This window comes from Anomaloglossus baeobatrachus, chromosome 9 (assembly GCF_048569485.1).
Source record: "Anomaloglossus baeobatrachus isolate aAnoBae1 chromosome 9, aAnoBae1.hap1, whole genome shotgun sequence".
Classification (NCBI taxonomy): Eukaryota; Metazoa; Chordata; class Amphibia; order Anura; family Aromobatidae; genus Anomaloglossus; species Anomaloglossus baeobatrachus.
In genome coordinates this window covers 47,035,791-47,059,848 of record NC_134361.1, presented here as the reverse complement: position 1 = coordinate 47,059,848, position 24,058 = coordinate 47,035,791, and the positions used below count along the sequence as shown (strand labels likewise).

Here is a 24,058-nt window from a genome sequence, read left to right as displayed (position 1 = left end):
CAATAGGTGATGTTACAGCTCACCTCTTTCTCCTCCTGTACAATGACTGATAGTGTGCCGCCCCCACGCCTGTAGCAGCCAGGCTGCTCAGATCCGGACTCGCTGCATGGCTCAAGGGATCCTCCGGACCCCGGGGTCACGCGGACACGCCGAATGAAAAGGGGGACGTAGTTGTACGGCCTTGACCGTATTCGGTTAGTGACGCCACCCACGGTGTGTGGTGAGGTGGGACACCACCGCTGCTGTTGTGGGATACCCGGGGGAGATGTAATGGCAGCCGGATGTTAACCCCTCCGTGGGTTGGGATGTTTGCCCCGGGGCCCAGTGCCTCTGTGCAGGGTATGGCGATGGCAAGGGCTTGCGCGCCCGGATTGACCAGGGGATGTTTGGTTACTCACAAGTAAAAGAATCACACGAGTCCTTTGGTAAACCAAGGTTCTGGTGGCCGGCCACCGCGGCCGGTTGTACTCTGGTCCCCCATCCGGGCTGGTGGTCGCCGTCTTTTCCTCTGCACTAGTTCTGTTGTTTGTTTAGACTTCCCGGTATGGAACACGGGAGTCCGCTCCCGGCTTTTTGTGTACCTGAGGAGCCGTGCCCGCTGCCGCTGACTCGTGGGATCTATGGGCCCTGGCGGTTGCCCTATCCCTTTCTGTGGGTGGTTGTGTGCTTTTGGGACTTTGGTTGGGACGGGACCTATAATCCTGCCCTCAATCGGTTGATTAGCTAGGCCGTTGGTTCCGGTCCTGGCTTCAGGGTCCGAGTACCCCCTCTGTGCACGGTTTCCGGGTCGGGTCTCTGGTGTCGGTACCTGCGGGCTCCAACCCTGTCCCGCTCCACCTCGGATTGCCGGCTGCCGTCTTCCCATCGCCTGCCGACGGAGACCACCGTCTGCCACCTAGCCAAGGTACTAGGGCTCTAACCCTGGCACCGTTCAACTTGGACTTCTCCTCCGCTGGAGCTACACCTAGCTCCAGCCTCCACTCCTCTCAACTTGAACTCTAGACTTGAACTCTAGACCTCAACTCTCTACTAGAACTGCTTGTTTTCCCGCCCCTAGGTGGGCGTTCTCTAACCGCCTGGTCCCGCCCACTGGTGTGTCTCTCTTGCCCTGAGAGGGGGGACAAGGGATTCAGGTCGGCTGTATGTAACCCTGTGAGGGAAGGTGTTATACGGGGGCCTAATGTGTGACTACCTGGTTTTGCCAGGGCGTCACATTAGCACCTCTATATATAGTAGATAACATAGGATCCTTCTTTAACAATAAGTGATATCACAGCTCAGCTTCTCCTCCTCCAAAGCAGGTGGAATTGTGCATTTTTATGATCTCTTGGGCTGCAAAGGGCCCATATATTTTTCTTGCACAGGAGCCCATCCTGTCTGTGTCACCAGTGTGATCAAGTAGCTCTAAACACCCTATAGTATGCCCCCTATAACTGCAAATCCCAGGGGGCATAACCCTTTAAAAGGATTATCCTACGAGTCATACAACCCCACACGCGTGCTGCAACACGTTCATCAGCTACAGGTATTGTGCATGTGATGTATCATATTTTAATGAATGGCAGGTGTGTTGGGTCGCAACGTCATCGGCACTGCTCACTTCCAATGTTAGAGAGGGTTGTATCAGAGGCTACTGGATGACTTTTTTTTCTCATTATTAACGATTGGGTTAATCAATGTATATTTTGATAGACAGAACTTTTATGAACGCAGCAAAGTCAAATATGTTTTGTTTTTGTTTTTTTTATTTTTTATTTTTAATGTTGGAAAATGGGGTGATTCAAATTTACATAGTGACATAGGTTGAAAAAAGCCCTCGGTCCATCTAGTTCAACCTTCCTCCACCAATTATACATTTTGTCATTATAACCAACAATGTTGTGTGCACTGAGGAAATCATCCAGCCCTGATATAAAAGCTGTTATAGTATCTGTCATTACTACCTCTTGTGGTCGGCATTCCACAGTCTGACTGCTCTAACTGTAAAGAACCCTTTCCTATTTAGCTGTCGGAATCCCTTTCCTTCCACTCGCAGTGAGTGCCCCCTGGTCCTTAGTATTGTCTTTGGAAGAAATATGTCATGTGCCAGTCCTTTATATTGACCACACATGTATTTATACATATAAATGAATTCTCTTGTATTGTCTAATAAAGATTCTTTAATTGCACACGTAAAGTCTCCATTTCTTTTTGTTTGGTTGGTATATAACTGAGATCTCCTCTGAGTTTTGAAAAACTTTTTTTCCCCCCCGCATATTTTAAGTCTCCTTAGGGGGCCTAAATCTGCAATTGTCTAAATGCTTCTACTATATATTTCAATACGGGTATTGCAGGTATATGGTAAAAATATTGGTCCCCTGGGCTTCACAGGAGTGAGCTTTACCAATATGGCAGTGATGGGTGCCTTCAGCGAGCCACCTGGCTGCCAGGGTGACCCATCGGTGCCTTGCGATCGAATCATGGGGAGCTGGTGGGAGCCGGTGCGTAAGACCACTGGTATTTTTCCATTTAAACGTTGCTGTCTTAGATCAGTGGCAATTAAATGGTTAACAGCAGTGATCGGAGCTCACCTCCAGCCGCTGCTGGAAGACATAGATGCCGGCAACTAACGGTGGCATCGGGAGGCGGTGAATGGGCGGTGTCGGAGGGCCTGTAGTCCACTGTTTTCAGCGCTTTGGTTGTCTCGGTCTGCGGGCCTGGAACAGCCTGAGGGGGCCGTACTTTGCACAGTCCTGGCCTTGCCCAATATAGGTGAGTGTGCCTAAGAAAGTGAAAATGAGGTACCGGTAAATCCCCAGTGACATTAGGCACGTACCCACAACAGCACCGGCCTAAAAACTACACAGCTTTTCTAGAATTAATTTATCAAAACTATGTACAAACAAAATAGTTTTTGTTGCCCATAGCCCCTAGCAACCAATCACAGCACTGCTTTCATTTTACCAAAGCAGTTAAAAAAATGAAAGCTGAGCTCTGATTGGTTGCTATGGGCAGCTAAGAAAAATGAGGCCTAGTAATTGTGGAACTAAGGAGTTTCACATTTCTAAATCTTGGCAATGTATTCCAGTTACCTAGAACTATGAATTATGAAAGTTTCATTTTAATCCCTAATGGCAATTATGCAAATGGTTAAAGCTTGGTTGAAGCGACTGGATAAACCATTGACTTTTATGGTTACTTTTTAAATAGAGGATTCAGAAGTTAATGGCCTGTGAATTATTTACTTGCATACTTCTTAGGGGACTTTTTTTTCCCAAATTGACCATTACCATCAGCAAATTTTTTGTTTTGATATTCTAGTAAATATTTTTAGCTCTTGAAATGTGCTAGAATGATGTCACCATGATGACATCACACTACATAGTGTACTTAACAAATCCGGGCGGATCTCCATTCCATATGCACCTGTTAGCTGCACATTTACTGATCAGATCAGCTGACGTGTGCGGGGAAAGATGTGGGGTCTGTGGGCGTGAGCCCACATCAAAAGGAGGGACTGTCACGATTCCTCTGTGCAGAGCATTTGCCTTTGGAGATGCTCTGCTGCGCTTTCCTGAGTAACTGAGCTAGCAGTTTGATTGACAGCGCAGGATTCCATGTTGGTGCTGATTACTCAGGTGTTCCACCTCTCAGATAATTGCTTAGGCTTCTTTGCTGAGCTTGCTCGAAGAACCTCGCCAGTTGTATTCTCTGGTTCTGTAATTGTGCTGATGGCCTCAGTTTTTGCATTTCCCGAATGTGTTTCATAAGTCCCTGTTGAAAAAATGTGTTCCCTCAGCCTTGTCTCCTTCAACCCCACCTGCTCCTGTTCCGATTGACGGAGGTTTGAAGTATGAGGTACAGAGGATCGTTGACTCTCGTAGGGTCCGGAATTCCCTTCAATACTTCATTCATTGGAAGGAATATGGACCCGAAGAGAGATCCTGGGTTCTGGCTCATTTGGTGAGAGCCAGTCATTTGGTCAGGGCCTTCCATCTGAGGTTTCCTGAGAAACTTGGGGGTACAGTGGTCTCCCCTTGAAGTGGGGGTACTGTTACGATTCCTTTGTGCAGAGCATTTTGCCTTTGGAGATGCTCTGCTGCGCTTTCCTGAGTAACTGAGCTAGCAGTTTGATTGACAGCACTGGATTCCATGTTAGTGCTGATCTCTCTGGTGTTCCACCTCCCAGATAATTGCTTAGGCTTTTTTGCTGAGTTTGCTCGCCCCGAACCTCGCCAGTTGTATTCTCTGGTTCTGTAGTTGTGCTGATGGCCTCAGTTTTTGCATATCCCGAATGTGTTTCATAAGTCCCTGTTGAAAAAATGTGTTCCCTCAGCCTTGACTCCTTTATCTCCACCTGTTCCTGTTACCATTGACGGAGGTTTGAAGTATGAGGTACAGATGATCGTTGACTCTTGTAGGGTCCGGAATTCCTTTCAATACTTGATTCATTGGAAGGGATATGGACCCGAAGAGAGATCTTGGGTTCTGGCTCGTTTGGTGAGAGCCAGTCATTTGGTCAGGGCCTGAGAAACTTGGGGGTTCAGTGGCCTCCCCTTGAAGTGGGGGTACTGTTACGATTCCTTTGTGCAGAGCATTTTGCCTTTGGAGATGCTCTGCGGCGCTTTCCTAAGTAAAGGCTGCTTTACACGTTTCAATTAATCGTGTGATCGCATTTGCGATCGCACCCGCCCCCATCGTTTGTGCGGCACGGGCAATTTCTTGCCCGTGTAGCACAATGTTGTAACCCTCCGTCACACGTACTTACCTCCCGAACGACCTCGCTGTGGGCGGCGAACATCCACTTCCTGAAGGGGGAGGGACGTTCGGCGTCACAGCGACGTCACACAGCGGCCGACCAATAGAAGCGGAGGGGCGGAGATGAGCGGGACGTAACATCCCGCCCACCTCCTTCCTTCCGCATTGCCAGCGGCTGCAGGTAAGCTGCAGTTCATCGTTCCCGGGGTGTCACACGGAGCGATGTGTGCTGCCTCGGGAACGATGAACAACGATTTTTAGAAAATGAGCGACGTGTCAGCGATGAACGAGAAGGTGAGTATTTCTGCTCGTTCATAGCTGTCACACGCTACGATATCACTAACGATGCAGAATGTGCATCACTTACGACGTGACCCCGCCGACATCTCGTTAGATATATCGTAGCGTGTAAAGCCCGCTTTACTGAGCTAGCAGTTTGATTGACAGCACTGGATTCCATGTTGGTGCTGATTACTCAGGTGTTCCACCTCCCAGATAATTGCCGGGTAAAAAAAAAAAGCTTTCTGAAATCTCATAGTGCTTATACTGTAAAAAGCATATTTTAATTTACATACAAAAAAATTGAAGCAAAAAACTTTGCAAAATCACTACATGTCAACATTATGTTGGTTTCTGGAAGATATTCCTAATCTGTATTCTGGTGATGTTTTGCCTTTCCTTCAGGTTGCAGTTGTGCGGAAGAAAAGCAATGCTCAAGTTTACGCCCTGAAAATCATGAACAAGTGGGACCTTCTGAAAAGATCAGATGTGAGAAGAGAGGACATGTAGTGGGATGGTGTGTGGGGACTAGTGGGACAGAGGAAAGACCAAGGACAGAAAGTAAAAAAGTCACGTTCTTCTCCATGTTCTGTGTCTAGGTTGCCTGCTTTAGAGAAGAGCGAGAAGTTCTGGTGAATGGAGACAAGAGATGGATCACACAGTTGCACTTTGCCTTCCAGGATGATAATTATCTTGTAGGTTTTTTATTAATACTACAAAAGTACACTAGGGTGAAGGCATTGACCCGTAGTTCCTTAAGAGAGTGCAAACAACTTAAAAGTTTTGTGTCTCAAATAGTGAGAAGGAACCATCAACTAGTGGGGATCAAAGCGACATAAAAGAAAACGGTGATTTAAAAAAAAATATATTTTACTAAATACATTAAAAATAATCTTCTGTACTGTATTTTTTTTTTTTTAACCTTCTTTTTATTAGATTTTAATAACAAAAACATATCTATATATATAATTGCCTTATTCTGTCTGTCTGTCTGTCTGTCTTGCTCCAAAATTGTATCCTTACAGTGACAACCGTCGGATTGGCTGCTGGGCTCAGCCTGGCCCCGCCCCTCCACACGGATTGGCCGCTCGGCTCAGCCCCGCCCCCCACATGGATTAACCGTTTGGCCAGGCCCGCCCCCCGCACGCGATGCCCGCTAGGCCACGCCCCCCGCACGCGATACCCGCTGGCCCCGCCCCCCGCATGGATTAACTGTTTGACCAGGCCCGCACCCCGCACGCGATGCCCGCTAGGCCACACCCCCGCACGCGATGCCCGCTGGCCCCGCCCCCCGAACGCGATGCCCGCTGGCCCCGCCCCTGCATGGATTAACCGTTTGGCCAGGCCCGCCCTCGCACGCGATGCCCGCTAGGCCACGCCCCCCCACGCGATGCCCGCTAGGCCACGCCCCTGCATGCAATGTCTGCTAGGCCACGCCCCCACACGCGATGCCCACGAGGCCACGCCCCCCTCACATGATGCCCGTGAGGCCACGCCCCCCGCACACGTTGGGCACCTGTACACCCCCCCAGGACTACTCCTCCCATTATACTCCTCCTATTATACTCCTCCTATTATACTCCTCTCTGAGGGGTTCGCAGCATGGGGGATGGAGCACGATGGGGGGTGCAGCATGGGGGATGGAGCACGATGGGGGTGCAGCATGGGGGGTGGAGCACGATGGAGGTGCCCAGAATGGGGGGATGAAACGCGATGGGGGTTGTGCAGCATGGGGGATGGAGCACGATGGGGGATGCAGCATGGGGGATGGAGCACGATGGGGGGTGCATAGCATGGGGGATGGAGCACGATGGAGAGTGCAGCATGGGGGATGGAGCACGATGGGGGGTGCAGCGTGGGGGATGGAGCACGATGGGGATGGAGCATGATGGAGGGTGCGCAGCATGGGGGATGGAGCACGATGGGGGGTGCGCAGCATGGGGGATGGAGCACGATGGGGGTGCGCAGCATGGGGGATGGAGCACGATGGGGAGTGCGCAGCATGGGGGATGGAGCATGATGGGGGGTGCGCAGCATGGGGGATGGAGCACGATGGGGGGTGCACACCTCCCCCCAAAACACACACACAGCCACGCACCGCACAACACACCACACACACACTTGGAACCACAAACACCGCCCTACACAGACACCCACACACACAGACAACGCCGCACACACACAACACCCAACACACAAACACTGCGGCACACACAAAAATACGCACATGCCGCACAACACACACACACTGCACAAAACATACCTCCCCCAAAACACATGCACTCCACACACACACAAACGCAACACACACACACTCCACACACACACACACCCACACACAAACCGCGCAACACACACAGCACCACACACACACACAACGCTACAGACACACAGTGCTCCACAAACAACGCAACACACAAACAACACCGCTCTCACCCCCCGCCACACGCAGACAACACCCAGAACATTTACAGCGCACTACACAAACACTTGGCAACTACACACAACAACATCTATATATATAACAAAAATCATAAATTAACTACACAATACGTAAATTCTAGAATACCCGATGCGTAGAATCGGGCCACCTTCTAGTAATCAATAATCATATAATACAATACATTATGATTATGTTAAATTACAAAATTACAGATAATGAGAGAGGGGAGCCAGCACGATTGTGATTCGAGGAGATGATGTATCTCCTCGAATCCCAACCCCCCTCCCGACCTCCCCCCACCCCTGTACAGTGGTTTTAATATATAAAGTGCATTAACAGACAGGGTTTCCTTATGAGAAGGCAACACAGGATATGAAATAAAGGACCATACAAGTGACAAATTATCAAAAAATAGCCAATATCCTGAAAATAGACAGAAACCAGTATGCTGTAATTATAAATAGTATGTAGACAAATTCCAATATTGTATATAACTTAGGTAATGTCTAATACCAGGATATAGGACAAAAAGTTTGTATATTAAGGGCCATGCATTAATGTTATAGTGAAATAATCAACACAATCATTATTAAATACGTGTGAGTAGCATATATATGATGCTTATTATGAAAGACCAACAGTGGTGGTAATGGCAGTAATCAAATACAGAATGTAAAGATGTTACCTGGTCGTAGGCCAATTAGTCCCGTGTGCCTCTGTCCCCGACGCGCGTTTCGTCACGTGTGATTTCCTCAGAGGTAAACATAAAAGTTTGGCCTGAAATTAGAAAAACTTTTTCTTTTCTGAAAAGAGTGCCACACCTGTCCATGGGTTGTGTTTAGTATTAAAACTTAGTCCCACCTAAGTCTTGACTGCAGTTGATTCCACTTCTCCCATTACCTCTGACGTTACATTACTTGTATGGCTCTTGGAAGCTGAGATCTACAGTGCTCTTTGCCTGCTATATCAGTAGAAGAAGGTACAGTGAGACAGTGTTTACAATTCAGGGGCTGATTCTTCAGGTATTAAATATACAATATCAATTAACAAAAACCTAATGAATTACACCACAAAATAATATAAATAATGCTAATTTTACACAGCAGCTGAAATGTGTGCCAAATTCATTAAGACTAATATGTGAACATCCCTAAAGACTTTGGCACAACTTAATCTAGCACAGACCTTCACCACGAAAGGTGCACAAAAAACAGTCTTGATGAATCCAGGGCCTTAGAACCAAAACAGTAATCTCTTTTAACATGCTCAAATACCATATTGGTAGGAATTAAAGGGAACCAGTCATCTGATTCATGCTGCCTGAACCACGACCAGTGTGAATCAGACTGTCTTATTGCAGCTCTTTATTATTTACTTTAAAACCCTGCTGTTATAGTAATTCTAGTCTCGTATTAATAGCTAAATATTAGAAGTAATTTTTGTTCTCTGTACTCACTATTCTGTATTTACTGATGTATGAAGAGGGAGAGTGTAAGCTATACCCGCAGACTTTGTTTGTCTAGGCAATATTGCAGGAGATGAAAGATTTATTCAAGTTCAAACAACACACTTTCTAAAGTAGATTATTGATACAAGTTCCTTATCTGGTGGGCTGGAAATTAAGAGACTTGTTTCAAAGCTGTTATAATATGTGATTTTAGCAGCTTTTTCCTTTGAATGTATTGCAATAAAAACACAGATTTAATCCTTGTAAAACAGACACTCTTGCCTATTGAACCTGGAAGGTGCTTATGAGCTGTCTCCAGCGTTAGACTGGCTACCGGAGGAATCTTCAGTAATGCCAGGCCTGGATTCAGGTACCTGCATTGCACTCCGGAGCTCTCACCTAAGGTCCGGCGTGCAGCCTAGACTGTACCGCGAGCGCCGAGTGATTGATTCCCCGGTGATTGCGGTTCAGTTCATGACAGCTGCAGACAGGCCGGCTTCACTCCGGAGTTCAGGTTAGAGCACCGGAGTGCAGCCCAGCCTGTCTGCAGCTGTTATGAACTGAACCGCAATCGCCGGGGAATCAATCACTCGGCGCTCGCGGTACAGTCTAGGCTGCACGCCGGAGCTCAGGTGAGAGCTCTGGAGTGCAATGCAGGTACCTGAATCCAGGCCTGGCATTACTGGAGATTCCTCTGGTAGCCAGTCCAACGCTGGCTGTCTCCTCATATATAAGGATAAAATCTTAACAAGAGCAGATGGCTTCCTTGATTGATAAACAAGAAATTCTCCTGTCACCTGCAGTGTTTAGAAGTAACATACTGTGAAAAGTCAGCCGGGACTTTGCATCTCAGATGACTAGTCCAAGGTAGATCCCTGGTAACTGCTCCCTGACTCTCATTCCTAGACTGACAGGTCTCTCGCTATGTGTCTGCATAGGGACAAATCTGTGAGTCTAGGGGATTGGGGACGGAAGAGACCACCAGGGACTTGGCTCAAACTAGTCAACCGAGGCACATTGTCCCTGACCGGCTTTTCTAAGTATGTTTTATTGGAAGCGCTGCAGCCTTTCAGTATAAGACATACAGAGTTGCACTTACACAGGCAGTATGTGATTAATGCTACCAGTTGACAGGAGACATGTATCAGATGACCGGTTCCTTTTAAAGGGTTATTCCATTCTACAAAAATGATCACCTATCTACAATTTTTAGATCTGTGTGGAACCATCACTGATAATAGGGGACTGGAGTGGAGAGGGTGTAGGGAGAACAGGGGATAATACTCAGCTAGCTTTGTCAATGCCATAGACGTAGATCAACTGTTCTGGTTATTGTTGGGGGTCCCAGCAATGGGACCCAATACAGATCTAAAAACTGTTACTCTTTCATTTGGTCAGTTTTGTGAAATGGAATGACCTCCAATAATCATATTACTCCAATAAGTCCTTCTCTCACCAGTAGTATAAATGTCCAGTGACCATTCAATGGCCTCTGTTTTAGATTTTTCATCGAGGCCCATGAGCTCCTCTTATTTCCTCCATGTAAGTTGAATAGACAGAAAGGACTCGGTTTCCATTGTGAGGACTCTTCAGAAAAGCACCCTACATCTCCGTTTACTGGTCCCTGGGAGTATAACAATGAAGAAGGCATTACCTTTTTCTTTTTTTTATATCTTTTTGTGGTTTTGGAAGGCATATGACTTATTATTCTTTTCCTAGTACCTTGTGATGGATTATTATGTGGGAGGTGACCTTCTCTCCCTGCTCAGTAAGTTCCCGGATGGTTTTCCTCCACACATGGCAATCTTCTACATGGCTGAGATGGTCACGGCTGTAGATTCTGTCCACTCTCTGGGCTACATACACAGGTCAGAGATATGCAAAAAAAATGTAGAAGTTTTTAATGACCCATGTACCTAAAAATCATAATTTGTTAATGAATTATTTAATTTTTCTTCTTTAGAGATATAAAGCCAGATAACATGCTGTTAAACCGCTCAGGCCATATTCATCTTGGTGATTTTGGTTCCTGTTTGAAACTACGCCAAGACGGCACGGTATGTTAATGACTTGATACACACGGCACTTCTGGGATGGTGCACAAGTAGGGTCCAAAACCGTCTCAAGTAAATTGTGAAGAACTTGGACCAGCGCAAGCACAGATGTTCGGTCACAAGACCTTCATCAGTGTGCATGCAGAGGGTCCTTAGAATGTGTAGTAGCGTGGCAAGCGGCATAGCTGGGTATGATGCTGTGACCACCGCTGTCTGTGGCACTGTCACAAGTTCTTCACAATAAAAACCACTCACATTGATCTTGAGTGCCACGTTTCTACATCTACTGGCACAGTATGTTAAGTCTAAGGTTTGCTCCTTGACCCCGTCCACACGAACACACCAGGTTTTACTAAACACTTCTGACTTTTCTTGAAGGTGTCTTGCTCTGTTGCTGTTGGGACTCCAGACTACCTATCTCCTGAGATTCTTCTCGCTCTTGAAGACCATACTTTGTCCTATGGCGTTGAATGTGACTGGTGGTCTATAGGGGCTTGTGCCTACGAGATGTTCTTTGGCCACCCTCCCTTTTATGCCGAATCTGTTGTGGAAACATATGGAAAGATTCTTCACTATAAAGTAAGTCAGCTCAAACTGCTGGTATACCAGACTGCGTTACGACACTTTTCGAGACCTTCTTTAAAGGGGCTGTCCAGTTTGGACAACTCATGTTTTTATACATACTGTTAGGGGTACTTTGCACACTACGACATCGCAGGTGCGATGTCGGTGGGGTAAAATTGAAAATGACGCACATCCGGCGTCGCAGGCGACATCGTAGTGTGTAAAGCCTAGATGATACGATTAACGAGCGCAAAAGCGTCGTAATCGTATCATCGGTGTAGCGTCGGCGTAATCCATAATTACGCTGACGCGATGGTCCGATGTCGTTCCTCGCTCCTGCGGCAGCACACATCACTGTGTGTGAAGCCGCAGGAGCGAGGAACATCTCCTACCGGCGTCACCGCGCATCCCGCTCATCTCCGCCCCTCTGCTCCTATTGGCTGCCTGCCGTGTGATGTCGCAGTGACGCCGTACGACCCGCCCCCTTAAGAAGGAGGCGGGTTGCCGGCCAGAGCGACGTCCCAGGACAGGTGAGTCCATGTGAAGCTGCCGTAGCGATAATGTTCGCTACGGCAGCTATCACAAGGATATCGCAGCTGCGACGGGGGCGGGGACTATCACGCTCGGCATCGTAGCATCGGCTTGCGATGTCGCAGCGTGCAAAGTACCCCTTAGGGATCTCAGAGATAGTACAGGGAGAGTCTTTGTTTAGGATACTTCTCTTCCTGATGCTCTGATCTTTCCTGCATTTCACAGGCAACTCAATAACTTGAATGGGCAAGGAGTAATACTATATTTTTCCTGTGGTGGTGCTGTCTTCCACCCTTGAGAAATGTACAGACTCCTCTTCCCATCTTCCAAGCATGGTTTTGTTTTTCTAACCTAGTTCAGACATATATGACCTAATTGTTTAGAACTTTTTCAGCTATGAGGTCCAGACACCTAGGTCCATATTGACAAGTCTGCTTTAGACTATGTAATTCTGTGCTCCTACCTGTACTTCTGCAAGATGTGGGTCTTATGATGGTAGTTGGATGTTCTGTAAAGCAGCTCCATTTAACTCTTATATTTCTTCTCCAGGAGAACTTTAACTTTCCCTCCTCAGCGGATGATCTACTACCAGAGGCATTAGACTTCATCTCATCCCTAATTTGTGATCGTGAGTCCCGCTTGGGCATTGGTGGACTGCAGGATTTCCAAAGCCATCCACTCTTTGTTGAAATTGACTGGGAAAGACTGCGAGAATTCACTCCACCTTTTATTCCTGAGTCAGGGGGCGCCACAGACACCTCTAATTTTGATGTTGTAGAAGATCAGTTATCAGAAATGATCAGTGGGGGAGGGGTGAGTATCTTTATGTATTATTTCCTCACTATTATGGAATTTTTATTTTGAATTATCTGCCAAATTTTGCATTGAATGAATCAATACTAAACCAAAGCCATACTTGTGTGTGTGTGTATCTATCTATCTATCTATCTATCTATCTATCTATCTATCTATCTATCTATCTATCTATCTATATATATATATACACAGTTAGGTCCAGAAATATTTGGACAGTGACACAAGTTTTGTTATTTTAGCTATTTACAAAAACTTGCTGGCTTCACAATGGACATGCAGATTTTGCGGCAGATTTCTGAAGATACGCGTCAAAACTACACAGCGTGGGCACTGGGCCTAAGGGATTTTCACTTGTTGCAGATACAGTTAGGTCCAGAAATATTTGGACAGTGACACAAATTTTGTTATTTTAGCTGTTTACAAAAACATGTTCAGAAATACAATTATATATATATAATATGGGCTGAAAGTGCACACTCCCAGCTGCAATATGAGAGTTTTCACATCCAAATCGGAGAAAGGGTTTAGGAATCATAGCTCTGTAATGCATAGCCTCCTCTTTTTAAAGGGACCAAAAGTAATTGGACAAGGGACTCTAAGGGCTGCAATTAACTCTGAAGACGTCTCCCTCGTTAACCTGTAATCAATGAAGTAGTTAAAAGGTCTGGGGTTGATTACAGGTGTGTGGTTTTGTATTTGGAAGCTGTTGCTGTGACCAGACAACATGCGGTCTAAGGAACTCTCAATTGAGGTGAAGCAGAACATCCTGAGGCTGAAAAAAAAAGAAAAAATCCATCAGAGAGATAGCAGACATGCTTGGAGTAGCAAAATCAACAGTCGGGTACATTCTGAGAAAAAAGGAATTGACTGGTGAGCTTGGGAACTCAAAAAGGCCTGGGCGTCCACGGATGACAACAGTGGTGGATGATCGCCGCATACTTTCTTTGGTGAAGAAGAACCCGTTCACAACATCAACTGAAGTCCAGAACACTCTCAGTGAAGTAGGTGTATCTGTCTCTAAGTCAACTGTAAAGAGAAGACTCCATGAAAGTAAATACAAAGGGTTCACATCTAGATGCAAACCATTCATCAATTCCAAAAATAGACAGGCCAGAGTTAAATTTGCTGAAAAACACCTCATGAAGCCAGCTCAGTTCTGGAAAAGTATTCTATGGACAGATGAGACAAAGATCAACCTGTACCAGAATGATGGGAAGAAAAAAGTTTGGAGAAGAAAGGGAACGGCACATGATCCAAGGCACACCACATCCTCTGTAAAACATGGTGGAGGCAACGTGATGGCATGGGCATGCATGGCTTTCAATGGCACTGGGTCACTTGTGTTTATTGATGACATAACAGCAGACAAGAGTAGCCGGATGAATTCTGAAGTGTACCGGGATATACTTTCAGCCCAGATTCAGCCAAATGCCGCAAAGTTGATCGGACGGCGCTTCATAGTACAGATGGACAATGACCCCAAGCATACAGCCAAAGCTACCCAGGAGTTCATGAGTGCAAAAAAGTGGAACATTCTGCAATGGCCAAGTCAATCACCAGATCTTAACCCAATTGAGCATGCATTTCACTTGCTCAAATCCAGACTTAAGACGGAAAGACCCACAAACAAGCAAGACCTGAAGGCTGCGGCTGTAAAGGCCTGGCAAAGAATTAAGAAGGAGGAAACCCAGCGTTTGGTGATGTCCATGGGTTCCAGACTTAAGGCAGTGATTGCCTCCAAAGGATTCGCAACAAAATATTGAAAATAAAAATATTTTGTTTGGGTTTGGTTTATTTGTCCAATTACTTTTGACCTCCTAAAATGTGGAGTGTTTGTAAAGAAATGTGACAATTCCTACAATTTCTATCAGATATTTTTGTTCAAACCTTCAAATTAAACGTTACAATCTGCACTTGAATTCTGTTGTAGAGGTTTCATTTCAAATCCAATGTGGTGGCATGCAGAGCCCAACTCGCGAAAATTGTGTCACTGTCCAAATATTTATGGACCTAACTGTATATATATAATATATATATAATCGCAAGTGAATGTGTATGTATATATATATATATATATATATATACATACACATTCACTTGCGATTATATATTATATATATACAGTTAGGTCCATAAATATTTGGACAGTGACACACATATATATATATGTGTATGTATGTATGTGTGTATATATACACACAGTACAGACCAAAAGTTTGGACACACCTTCTCATTCAAAGAGTTTTCTTTATTTTCAGGACTCTGAAAATTTTAGATTCACATTGAAGGCATCAAAACTATGACTTAAAACATGTGGAATGAAATACTTAAAGTGTGAAACAACTGAAAATATGTCTTATATTCTAGGTTCTTCAAAGTAGCCACCTTTTGCTTTCATTACTACTTTGCACACTCTTGGCATTCTCTTGATGAGCTTCAAGAGGTAGTCACCGGAAATGGTTTTCCAACAGTCTTGAAGGAGTTCCCAGAGATGCTTAGCACTTGTTGGCCCTTTTGCATTTACTCTGCGGTCCAGCTCACCCCAAACCATCTCGATTGGGTTCAGGTCTGGTGACTGTGGAGGCCATCTGGCGTAGCATCCCATCACTCTCCTTCTTAGTCAAATAGCCCTTACACAGCCTGGAGGTGTGTTTGGGGTCATTGTCCCGTCGAAAAATACATGATGGTCCAACTAAACGCAAACCGGATGGAATATGCTGTGGTAGCCATGCTGGTTCAGTATGCCTTCAATTTTGCATAAATCCCCAACAGTGTCACTAGCAAAGCACCCCCACACCATCACACCTCCTCCATGCTTCACGGTGGGAACCAGGCATATAGAATCCATTCGTCCACCTTTTCTGTGTCGCACAAAGACACAATAATTGGATCCAAAGATTTCAAATTTGGACTCATCAGACCAAAGCACAGATTTCCACTGGTCTAATGTCCATTCCTTGTGTTCTTTAGCCCAAACAAGTCTCTTCTGCTTGTTGACTGTCCTTAGCAGTGGTTTCCTAGCAGCTATTTTACCATGAAGGCCTGCTGCACAAAGTCTCCTCTTAACAGTTGTTCTAGAGATGTGTCTGCTGCTAGAACTCTGTGTCACATTGACCTAGTCTCTAATCTGAGCTGCTGTTAATCTGCAATTTCTAAAGCTGCTGACTCGGATAAACTTATCCTCCGCAGCAGTGATGACTCTTGGTCTTCCTTTTCAGGGGAGGTCCTCATGTAAGCCAGTTTCTTTGTAGCGTTTGATGGTTTTTGCCACTGCACTTGGGGACACTTTCAAAGTTATCCCAATTTTTCGGACTGACTAACCTTCATTTCTTAAAGTAATGATGGCCACTCGTTTTTCTTTACTTAGCTGCTTTTTTCTTGCCATAATACAAATTCTAACAGTCTATTCAGTAGGACTATCAGCTGTGTATCCACCAGACTTCTGCACAACACAACTGATGGTCCCAACCCCATTTATAAGGCAAGAAATCCCATTTATTAAGCTTGACAGGGCACACCTGTGAAGTGAAAACCATTTCCGGTGAATACCTCTTAACTCTTGAAGCTCATCAAGAGAATGCCAAGAGTGTGCAAAGCAGTAATCAAAGCAAAAGGTGGCTACTTTGAAGAACCTAGAATATAAGACATATTTTCAGTTGCTTCACACTTTTTTGTTAAGTATTTCATTCCACATGTGTTAATTCATAGTTTTGATGCCTTCAATGTGAATCTACAATTTTCAGAGTCATGAAAATAAAGAAAACTCTTTGAATGAGAAGGTGTGTCCAAACTTTTGGTCTGTACTGTATATATATGGTATATATACATATATATATATATATATATATATATATATATATATATATATATATATATATATATATATAAAAAAAGGCTTTTGTACGAAGTGTTGAATACATTTCAGAAAGCGTGCTCAATGCTTTTTCCCTCTATCATTTCTCATTATTAAACATCGTTTATGGATATCTAGTTTGATTTATTTCCCTGTGTGGATTGGATGGGTTGTTACAGCCATCTGGTAAGAAATTCATGTCAATAGCACCTTTAGAAATAGATTTACCTAGAAAATTGATGATGTGTTCAATACTTATTTCACCCGCTGTATACACACATAATATACATCACCTATACATAGGATAAATGATACAGATATGACCACTATGGGTCTGACTGCTGGATCCCCTTACTGATGATAACAGTGGTCCCTAAGTCCCCTGTGTGAGTGAATCGATAATGATCAGGCACTAACATGGCTCCATTCACTGTCAATAGGAGCAGTGGTCCCCCATTTTCACGACAACACCATTCACCCTCATTCTCAGGATAAGTGGTCTCATAAACATAGAGAATTGATATGAGGAGCTCCTTAATTTCACTATGTATTATATATGTTTACCATATGCTTCTTAGGAAACCATATCCGATGTTGGGGACAGCTCTCCTCTTGGTGTCAATCTTCCCTTTGTTGGCTACTCCTATACATTTAGGTAAGTAAGAGCATTATGATCTTTCTGTATGATGTTTATGATATGACCTATCATATACTTAACAAACTGTTGCTTGGTAAAATGAGGATGTCTGTCACGTGGAGTTTTGCACCAAACTTACCTACTGTGTAACGCCTGCCTGGATCCACAGACTCAGATGGGCTGTAAAGGGGAGGCTAGAGGGAAGCCACTCACCAAGCAGGACCCCCAGAACCCTGAAACCCTTTAACCCCTATACAGGGATGTGGAATTACACAGGGCCCAGGAGATCACTACCTGTGGAAGGCTGCAGTCCGATGAGAGTAGTAGTCAGGCAGGGTCAAACCAGGAATTGAGGAACAGGGACAGAATCGGCAGGCAGTGACGTAGTCAGAAAACGTAGCAGAGGTCAAATCCGGATCAGGCAGCGAGGTACAAAAACAGTAGGCAGGAGGGTAGTCAGAAAACACGCAGAAGTCAGCACACAGGAATCACCAACAGAATAGGACATAACAGGAGCCAGGAAAATCAGAACTATATCTGGCAGTAATCATGTGATAGGAGGGGGGAATAAGAAGGGTGCGGTGTCTTCCCATTGGCTGTAACTGAATGCTGGCAACTTCAGCTGGAAGACACATGCCACCCACAGTCAGCCAGCGGTACTGCAGATCCCAAGCTAACCCAGCCCAGTGGATGATCGGAGGCTGCGCCCACCGGTGCCGCTGGCATTGACTCCTCTGCCATCACCAGCACTATCCACGGTAGGAACACGGCGTCGCCTGGCGATCGGAGCAGAAGTCGCTGGAGCAGACTCTGGCGGTGACGTAACATACTGTCATGGCTGGCAGTGTCAGGCTCTGTTCACATGGCATCCGATGGTTTCTCTGGTATCTGATCAACTCAAGTAGACCCGTGCGTCAACCTGCTGTCTGCTCATTTATAGACAGGCTAGCAAGAATTAACCTCTGCTAGTCTGCTCGTTATTCTTCTTTGCTCATATGTTGTAAGGAAGCCAATCACTTCTCATTTTTAGGCTAGAGGAAATCTTCTACCTATGCCAACTATAGTTAATGCTGTGTTGGTCTGTGAGTTGTTGTGTCCCAGAAAGAGTTGCTTTGTGCTTGGTGTTGTTGTGGAGTTACCGATCGTATTGTTGTTTCCTCCCTGACCTTGTTTTCCTCCTAATATTTTATTGTATTATATGTGCTGTGTGACAAAGTTTTGGTTTACTCTGTTTGTCTATTTCTGTGAGTTAAATCACACCCTTCTCCAAGCACCCCTGAGGGAGGGGGTATAAGATCAGGGCTGGTCAAGAGCATGGCCAGGAAGGAAGGAGTCTCAGATATCCCTACCATTAGGGATAGCACACGGCCTCCTAGTCTTAGGGTCAGCTTAGGGGCCCTGGTTTCCCGCTATCCCCATAGTCCCTTGTGACAATGCCTTAACACCTCCTACGCTTTAGAAAACAAATAATTTTGGCTGGAGTGGCCGGCCAACTACTGATTGTCCGATTGTCCTTTGAGACATGATGTCGAGGGAAGTGAAGGATGCAACCTGTTAAATTTCCAAGGCCGATCCTTTTGCTCAGTGGTGAGCTAAACTGCTGTTTGGCGGTGTCTCTCTCATAGACTACACAGGTTTGCCTAGCCAAACTTTCCTGTCTATGGGGGAGTTGACAGAAATAGCGGTCAGCCAAACGATCATTTTACCGAAAGCTATCTAAAGTGTATGGTCAGCTTTAGTCCTGACCGCAGGGACTGCCCTGAAAATGCCCCAAACTGGAAAGTCAGGTAATTATTACCAGAGTTTTCACAAACCCCATCCCTTTTTTTTTTTTGATCAGGGTTGAGTTTGCCCAGACTTATCCAAAAATTTGGAATAATCCCAATAAATTCAAGAACATTAGTAACTCTGTTATTACGGAACTGTAAATATTCAAATAACTTTTTCTCTTTTAAAATGAAATATTGGTAACATACCACAATTGTGTGCCCCTTCTAGGGATGACGGCAGGGATCACGTTTGGGGGAACTTAAGAAACACATGTGCATGTAAATTAAAAACACATCCAGATCTGCAAATAATGAGCCATGGGGAGAACTTGGTGAGTAAAGTATATAATACAATCAACAAATTCAATATAAAATCACTGTAAGCCTATGTGCCCACGGGACAATGTACCTGTGGATTTTGCCACGGAAAACCAGCAGATTTATCAGAATTTTCTAGATAAATCCGCAGGTTTTAGCAAGTACCGACACTCCCCATGTTATCTTATGGGAAATGGGGAGTGCTGTGTCCATGCTGCGGTATGTGCGGTTGCGCAATATTCTGCGGATGTCCCGCAGCTGCACATAACCGCATGTTAATTATTCCTGCGGAAATATCTGCGGAATTATCTGCGGAATTCCCGGCTCTCCTTTATGGAGATAGAGGCCGGGACTTCCACAGTAAGTCGCATGAATGTCCGCAGGTTTTCCACAGATATTTTGTTGGAAACCTGCAGCAATGGATAGCTGTGAATTCCATGGAGCTGCTGCGGGAAACCTGCGGACATACCTGTGGATATATCCGCAGGTACAAGGTCCCGTGGGCACATAGCCTAAAATCCGCCTGCTTTATTAGTAAAAACAAGGGTTAAATTGTTAGTGACTGCTTTAAAGGGGGCTTTACACGGTAGCGATATCGCTAGCAATTTGTAGCGATAGCATGCGATTGTTTGTGATCGCTGCCGTAGCGAACATTATCGCTACGGCAGCGTCACACATACTTACCTGGTCGGCGGCGGCGCTGTGACTGCCGAACAATCCCTCCTTCAAGGGGGAGGGACGTTCGGCATCACAGCGACGTCACCGCAACGTCACTAAGCGGCCGGCCAATCAAAGCGGAGGGGCTGAGATGAGCGGGACGTAACATCCCGCCTACCTCCTTCCTTCCGCATTGGGGCCGGCGGCAGGTAAGGAGACGTTCCTCGCTCCTGCGGTGTCACACATAGCGATGTGTGCTGCCGCATGAGCGATGAACCACCTGGATAAACAACCCTTACCGATTTTTGAGTTTGGGACGACCTCTCCATGGTGAACGATTTTCACCATTTTTGAGGTCGTTTAAGGTCGCTGGTCAGTGTCACACGCTGCGATATCGTTAATGACGCCGGATGTGCGTCACTAACAACTTGACCCCGACGACAAAACATTAACGATATCGTAGCGTGTAAAGCCCCCTTTAGTGTCTAGCATTGGGTGATATATCTGATTGAGGCACAGTGATAGAATATTATCTTCTACTTCCAGGAATCACATCTGAATCCCTCGCTGTTGTCTGAGCTGCGCGATGCTCTGCAGAGTGAGGGCGAGGCCAGGGAGGCGCTGTCTTCTGAAATTAGCTTACTACAAGCAGCCAATCAGAGCCTGGCCAGGTGAGAATCCTCTATATGTCAAATGGAGAATACATGGGGGACACTCCTGATTTGGGCACAGTCATCTATTTTTTTCAAAATGTATGCTGATTGCTTTATCTATTACTATGTAGTGTTGTTTTTTTTGTTTTTGTTGGGGTTTTTTTAGTTTTTAACTCTATATGCTATTGAGATGTAGTTTGTACAAAAAGATCAGTAATTGTCTGGTCAACGGGACTGAGTTGAGGCCTACCATGGATTTGTATGGAGCGGAGGCATGCTAAAAATTCCTTATCATTAACATGCTGGGGCTTAGAGATATTAAAGCTTGACCCTGGAATTGTAGAATTACCAACGGGCCCCCACCCAAAGAGTTCTCCTACCCTATTTAATATTCAAATTGTCTCTTCAGGGAGGAAGGAGATGAACTCTAGCGCCACCTATTGGAAGTAGCAATCCTAAAAGTCAAAAGTGTCTCTTTAACAAGCCTTTTCATATGACCTAGGATTTATTCCAGATCAGAACCTCAATTTGCAGACACGGTGTTTCGGGATGATTGTCCCTTGTCAGTGCAAGGTATGAGATCTGATCTGGCTATATGAAAAGCTATACTGGGGTCTAAGGGGAAAATGTTTCTCCTTGCGGAGACTGACAAACCAATCTGGCTGTCAGTGGTGAGGAGACTTATAGCTGCAATCCTCCTCTGGAAAATATTCAAATTGTCTCTTCAGGGAGGAAGGAGACGAACTTTAGCGCCACCTATTGGAAGTAGCAATCCTAAAAGTCAAAAGTGGCCCTTTAACAAGCCTTTTCATATGAGCTAGGATTTATGCCAGATCAGAACCACAATTTGCAGAAATGGTGTTTCAGGATGATTGTTCCTCGTCAGTGCAAAGTATGAGGTCTGATCTAGCTTTATGAGAAGCTAAAGTGGGGTCTAAGGAGAAAACTATTCTCCTTGCGGAGACTGACAAACCAGTCTGGCTGTCAGTGGTGAGGAGGCTTATAGCTGCAATGCTCCTCTGGGAGGAAGGAGATGAAGTCTAGAGCCACCTATTGCAAGTAGCAATCCTAAAAGTCAAAAGTGGCCCTTTTAATAGATGGCACTAGAGTTCGTCTCACCAACATGGGTTTGGTAGGCTACTGCTAGAATTACTGTCTCACTCTTCCATCTACAGTCGCCTATATGAAGCTGACCAGCTGAACTCTGAACTTCAGAGCAAAATTCGCTCATTGGAGCTGCAACTGAAGGATAAAGAGGGTGGTGGAGACGAGGAAGAGGAGAGAGGTGAGGAAACGAACCAACCTAATTACACATGAAAGGTTTGTACACATTAGGTATAATCCAAGCATCTCAGCTGAGGGCCTTTGGGCTTTGTTGATTCTGTGGTGAACACTGCTAGGACATCATTCAGTCATTGCTAATGGTGAGCATACTCCAGTGGAGCAGCACTCGAGTGACTTCTTAGGAGGCTTCAACCATAGGTATCAATGGCACCAAAAGGTCCAACCTTGGCCACCATGCAGTCTGGTACTGGCTACATGCTTGATTCTTTTTACCTTCTATGTACAACACTGCTGCCCTGCTATATTGACTATTCCTAATGTATTTCACCATCTATCTCTATCTAACCTTCAGTCTTCATCCTATACCTGTCTTCTGTATGTGTAATATATATATTTATCTTCCTGCTATGACAAGTCTCTGATATCTGCCATCCAACCTCTTGCAGAAAAACATTTCCTACCTCGAAGATGTGCCACCTGCAAACAGACATCTGAACCTACCTCTAGGATTAGACAAGTGAGATTCCTATGGGAATTGGGAGTCAAGTTGGTGGATTTGTATTCTAGGGGTGATGGAGACTAGAAGGAGAGGGTGACAGTGCTGCGAGTAGGACCAGATGTTGGAAATAAAGTCCAAATCGAGCTACAAGGGTACTTTGGTTGTCAGTCGGTTGGGTGGATGACATTGCATATCTAAAATTACTAGACAAAGGTGGGCTTTACATCTCTACAGGGGCAAGATAAAAGAATTATATCTCAGTTAGGGCCTTCTTTATGACATAGCTTAGCTATCACAGGGTGTGATGGGATAATCGGGGACCAGGGCTCCTAAACTGCCCCTCAGGCTAGGGGGGGCCCTAGCTGTCCCTGATCCCAGAGATACATGTAATGGTGATGATGTCTGGGCCGCCTTCTTTGCCCTGCTCCTAAACAGCCCAGATCTTATACCCCATCTCCCTCACCCCAGGGGAGGGCTGGGACAGGAATGGTAGAACTCACAGATAAGGACAAACCGGGAAAACCAAAACACGATCACACAGCACACTCACACAGAGGTATTAGACAACACTTGATAAGGAGGAAAATAAGAACAGGGGGAAACAACGAGACGAAACGAGAACTCCATGCACATAGCAATACATTCACCAGCAGGACTGGGATACAACAGAACATGGACCGGTTTAGCTAAAAGCTATAGTTGGCATGGGAAGACAGGCTCCTCCACCTTAAAAAGGTGGGGAGTGATTTAGATAGGTCTCTCACAACACGTGATCCAAGAGGTAATCAGCAGGCTTGGAGAAATTAACTCCTGCAAGCCCGATCACTAATGAGAACACAGCTGGTCGACGCTTGAGCCTGTCTGTGTAACTCAGGAGCACCAAAGGAGGTATAGTGAGGAGTGTCAGACTTTGCAGTGTGAACAGTGTCAGATACCACCATGACACTATGCAAGTTTAGAGCTAAACACTCTGTGACATTAGCATTAGACTGGTTGTTGGGGTGGCCTGACTTTGTAAAGTGATATTTTGTGGGGACAATAGAAGCAGTAGAAATGATGAAGCCATGGAAATCTTGAAGGCCCAGATCTGACTCTGAACCTTTGTCTGTCTTCTCTCTCAGCTAGATAGCTGTATACCTTCCTATTGCCACCCCTTAGTGACACCAGTTCACCGTCACATGCTGCTCTTCTCACGGGTATGTCACGTGCATGTCACCTATTGTGTTGTCCTGTCTGGAGACGGGTGACTCTCACCCAAATCCTTTGTTTGTCTGTGTGGCATTGGAATCATTGTCCCTGAGTATCAGGGAGTGGGGACATATATGTGTGATCAATGATTCTGGCTGCATAGCGCAGAACCTGGCGTCCTGTGCTAGCTTTTGTTCTTCTGTGTTCAATCAGGCAATTTTGTGATCTAGGAGATCTATCTATGGTTCCTAAATCACTTTATATGGCAGGAAATCCAGCTAAAATGGTAGCCTCTCCATTGCGTTTGATGTTATGGAAATATTCTAGGG

At 45.5% G+C, this 24,058-nt stretch overlaps 1 protein-coding gene across 3 annotated transcripts in view; it reads left to right on the top strand.

Annotated features, from left to right (window-relative positions):
- The window catches only part of DMPK (DM1 protein kinase), a 46,699-nt gene that overhangs the window by 19,996 nt on the left and 2,645 nt on the right, over window positions 1-24,058 (top strand). The window contains exons 3-14 of one of the 3 annotated variants that reach the window (XM_075322609.1): window positions 5,422-5,505; window positions 5,616-5,711; window positions 10,626-10,774; window positions 10,870-10,963; window positions 11,339-11,539; window positions 12,605-12,868; window positions 17,303-17,379; window positions 19,360-19,462; window positions 20,652-20,776; window positions 21,934-22,043; window positions 22,489-22,559; window positions 23,663-23,737. In XM_075322609.1, coding sequence (XP_075178724.1) covers window positions 5,422-5,505; window positions 5,616-5,711; window positions 10,626-10,774; window positions 10,870-10,963; window positions 11,339-11,539; window positions 12,605-12,868; window positions 17,303-17,379; window positions 19,360-19,462; window positions 20,652-20,776; window positions 21,934-22,043; window positions 22,489-22,559; window positions 23,663-23,737 — 1,449 coding nt within the window. The remainder of the gene's footprint in view (window positions 1-5,421; window positions 5,506-5,615; window positions 5,712-10,625; window positions 10,775-10,869; window positions 10,964-11,338; window positions 11,540-12,604; window positions 12,869-17,302; window positions 17,380-19,359; window positions 19,463-20,651; window positions 20,777-21,933; window positions 22,044-22,488; window positions 22,560-23,662; window positions 23,738-24,058) is intronic. The other 2 variants (XM_075322610.1, XM_075322611.1) reach the window with 2 other exon arrangements.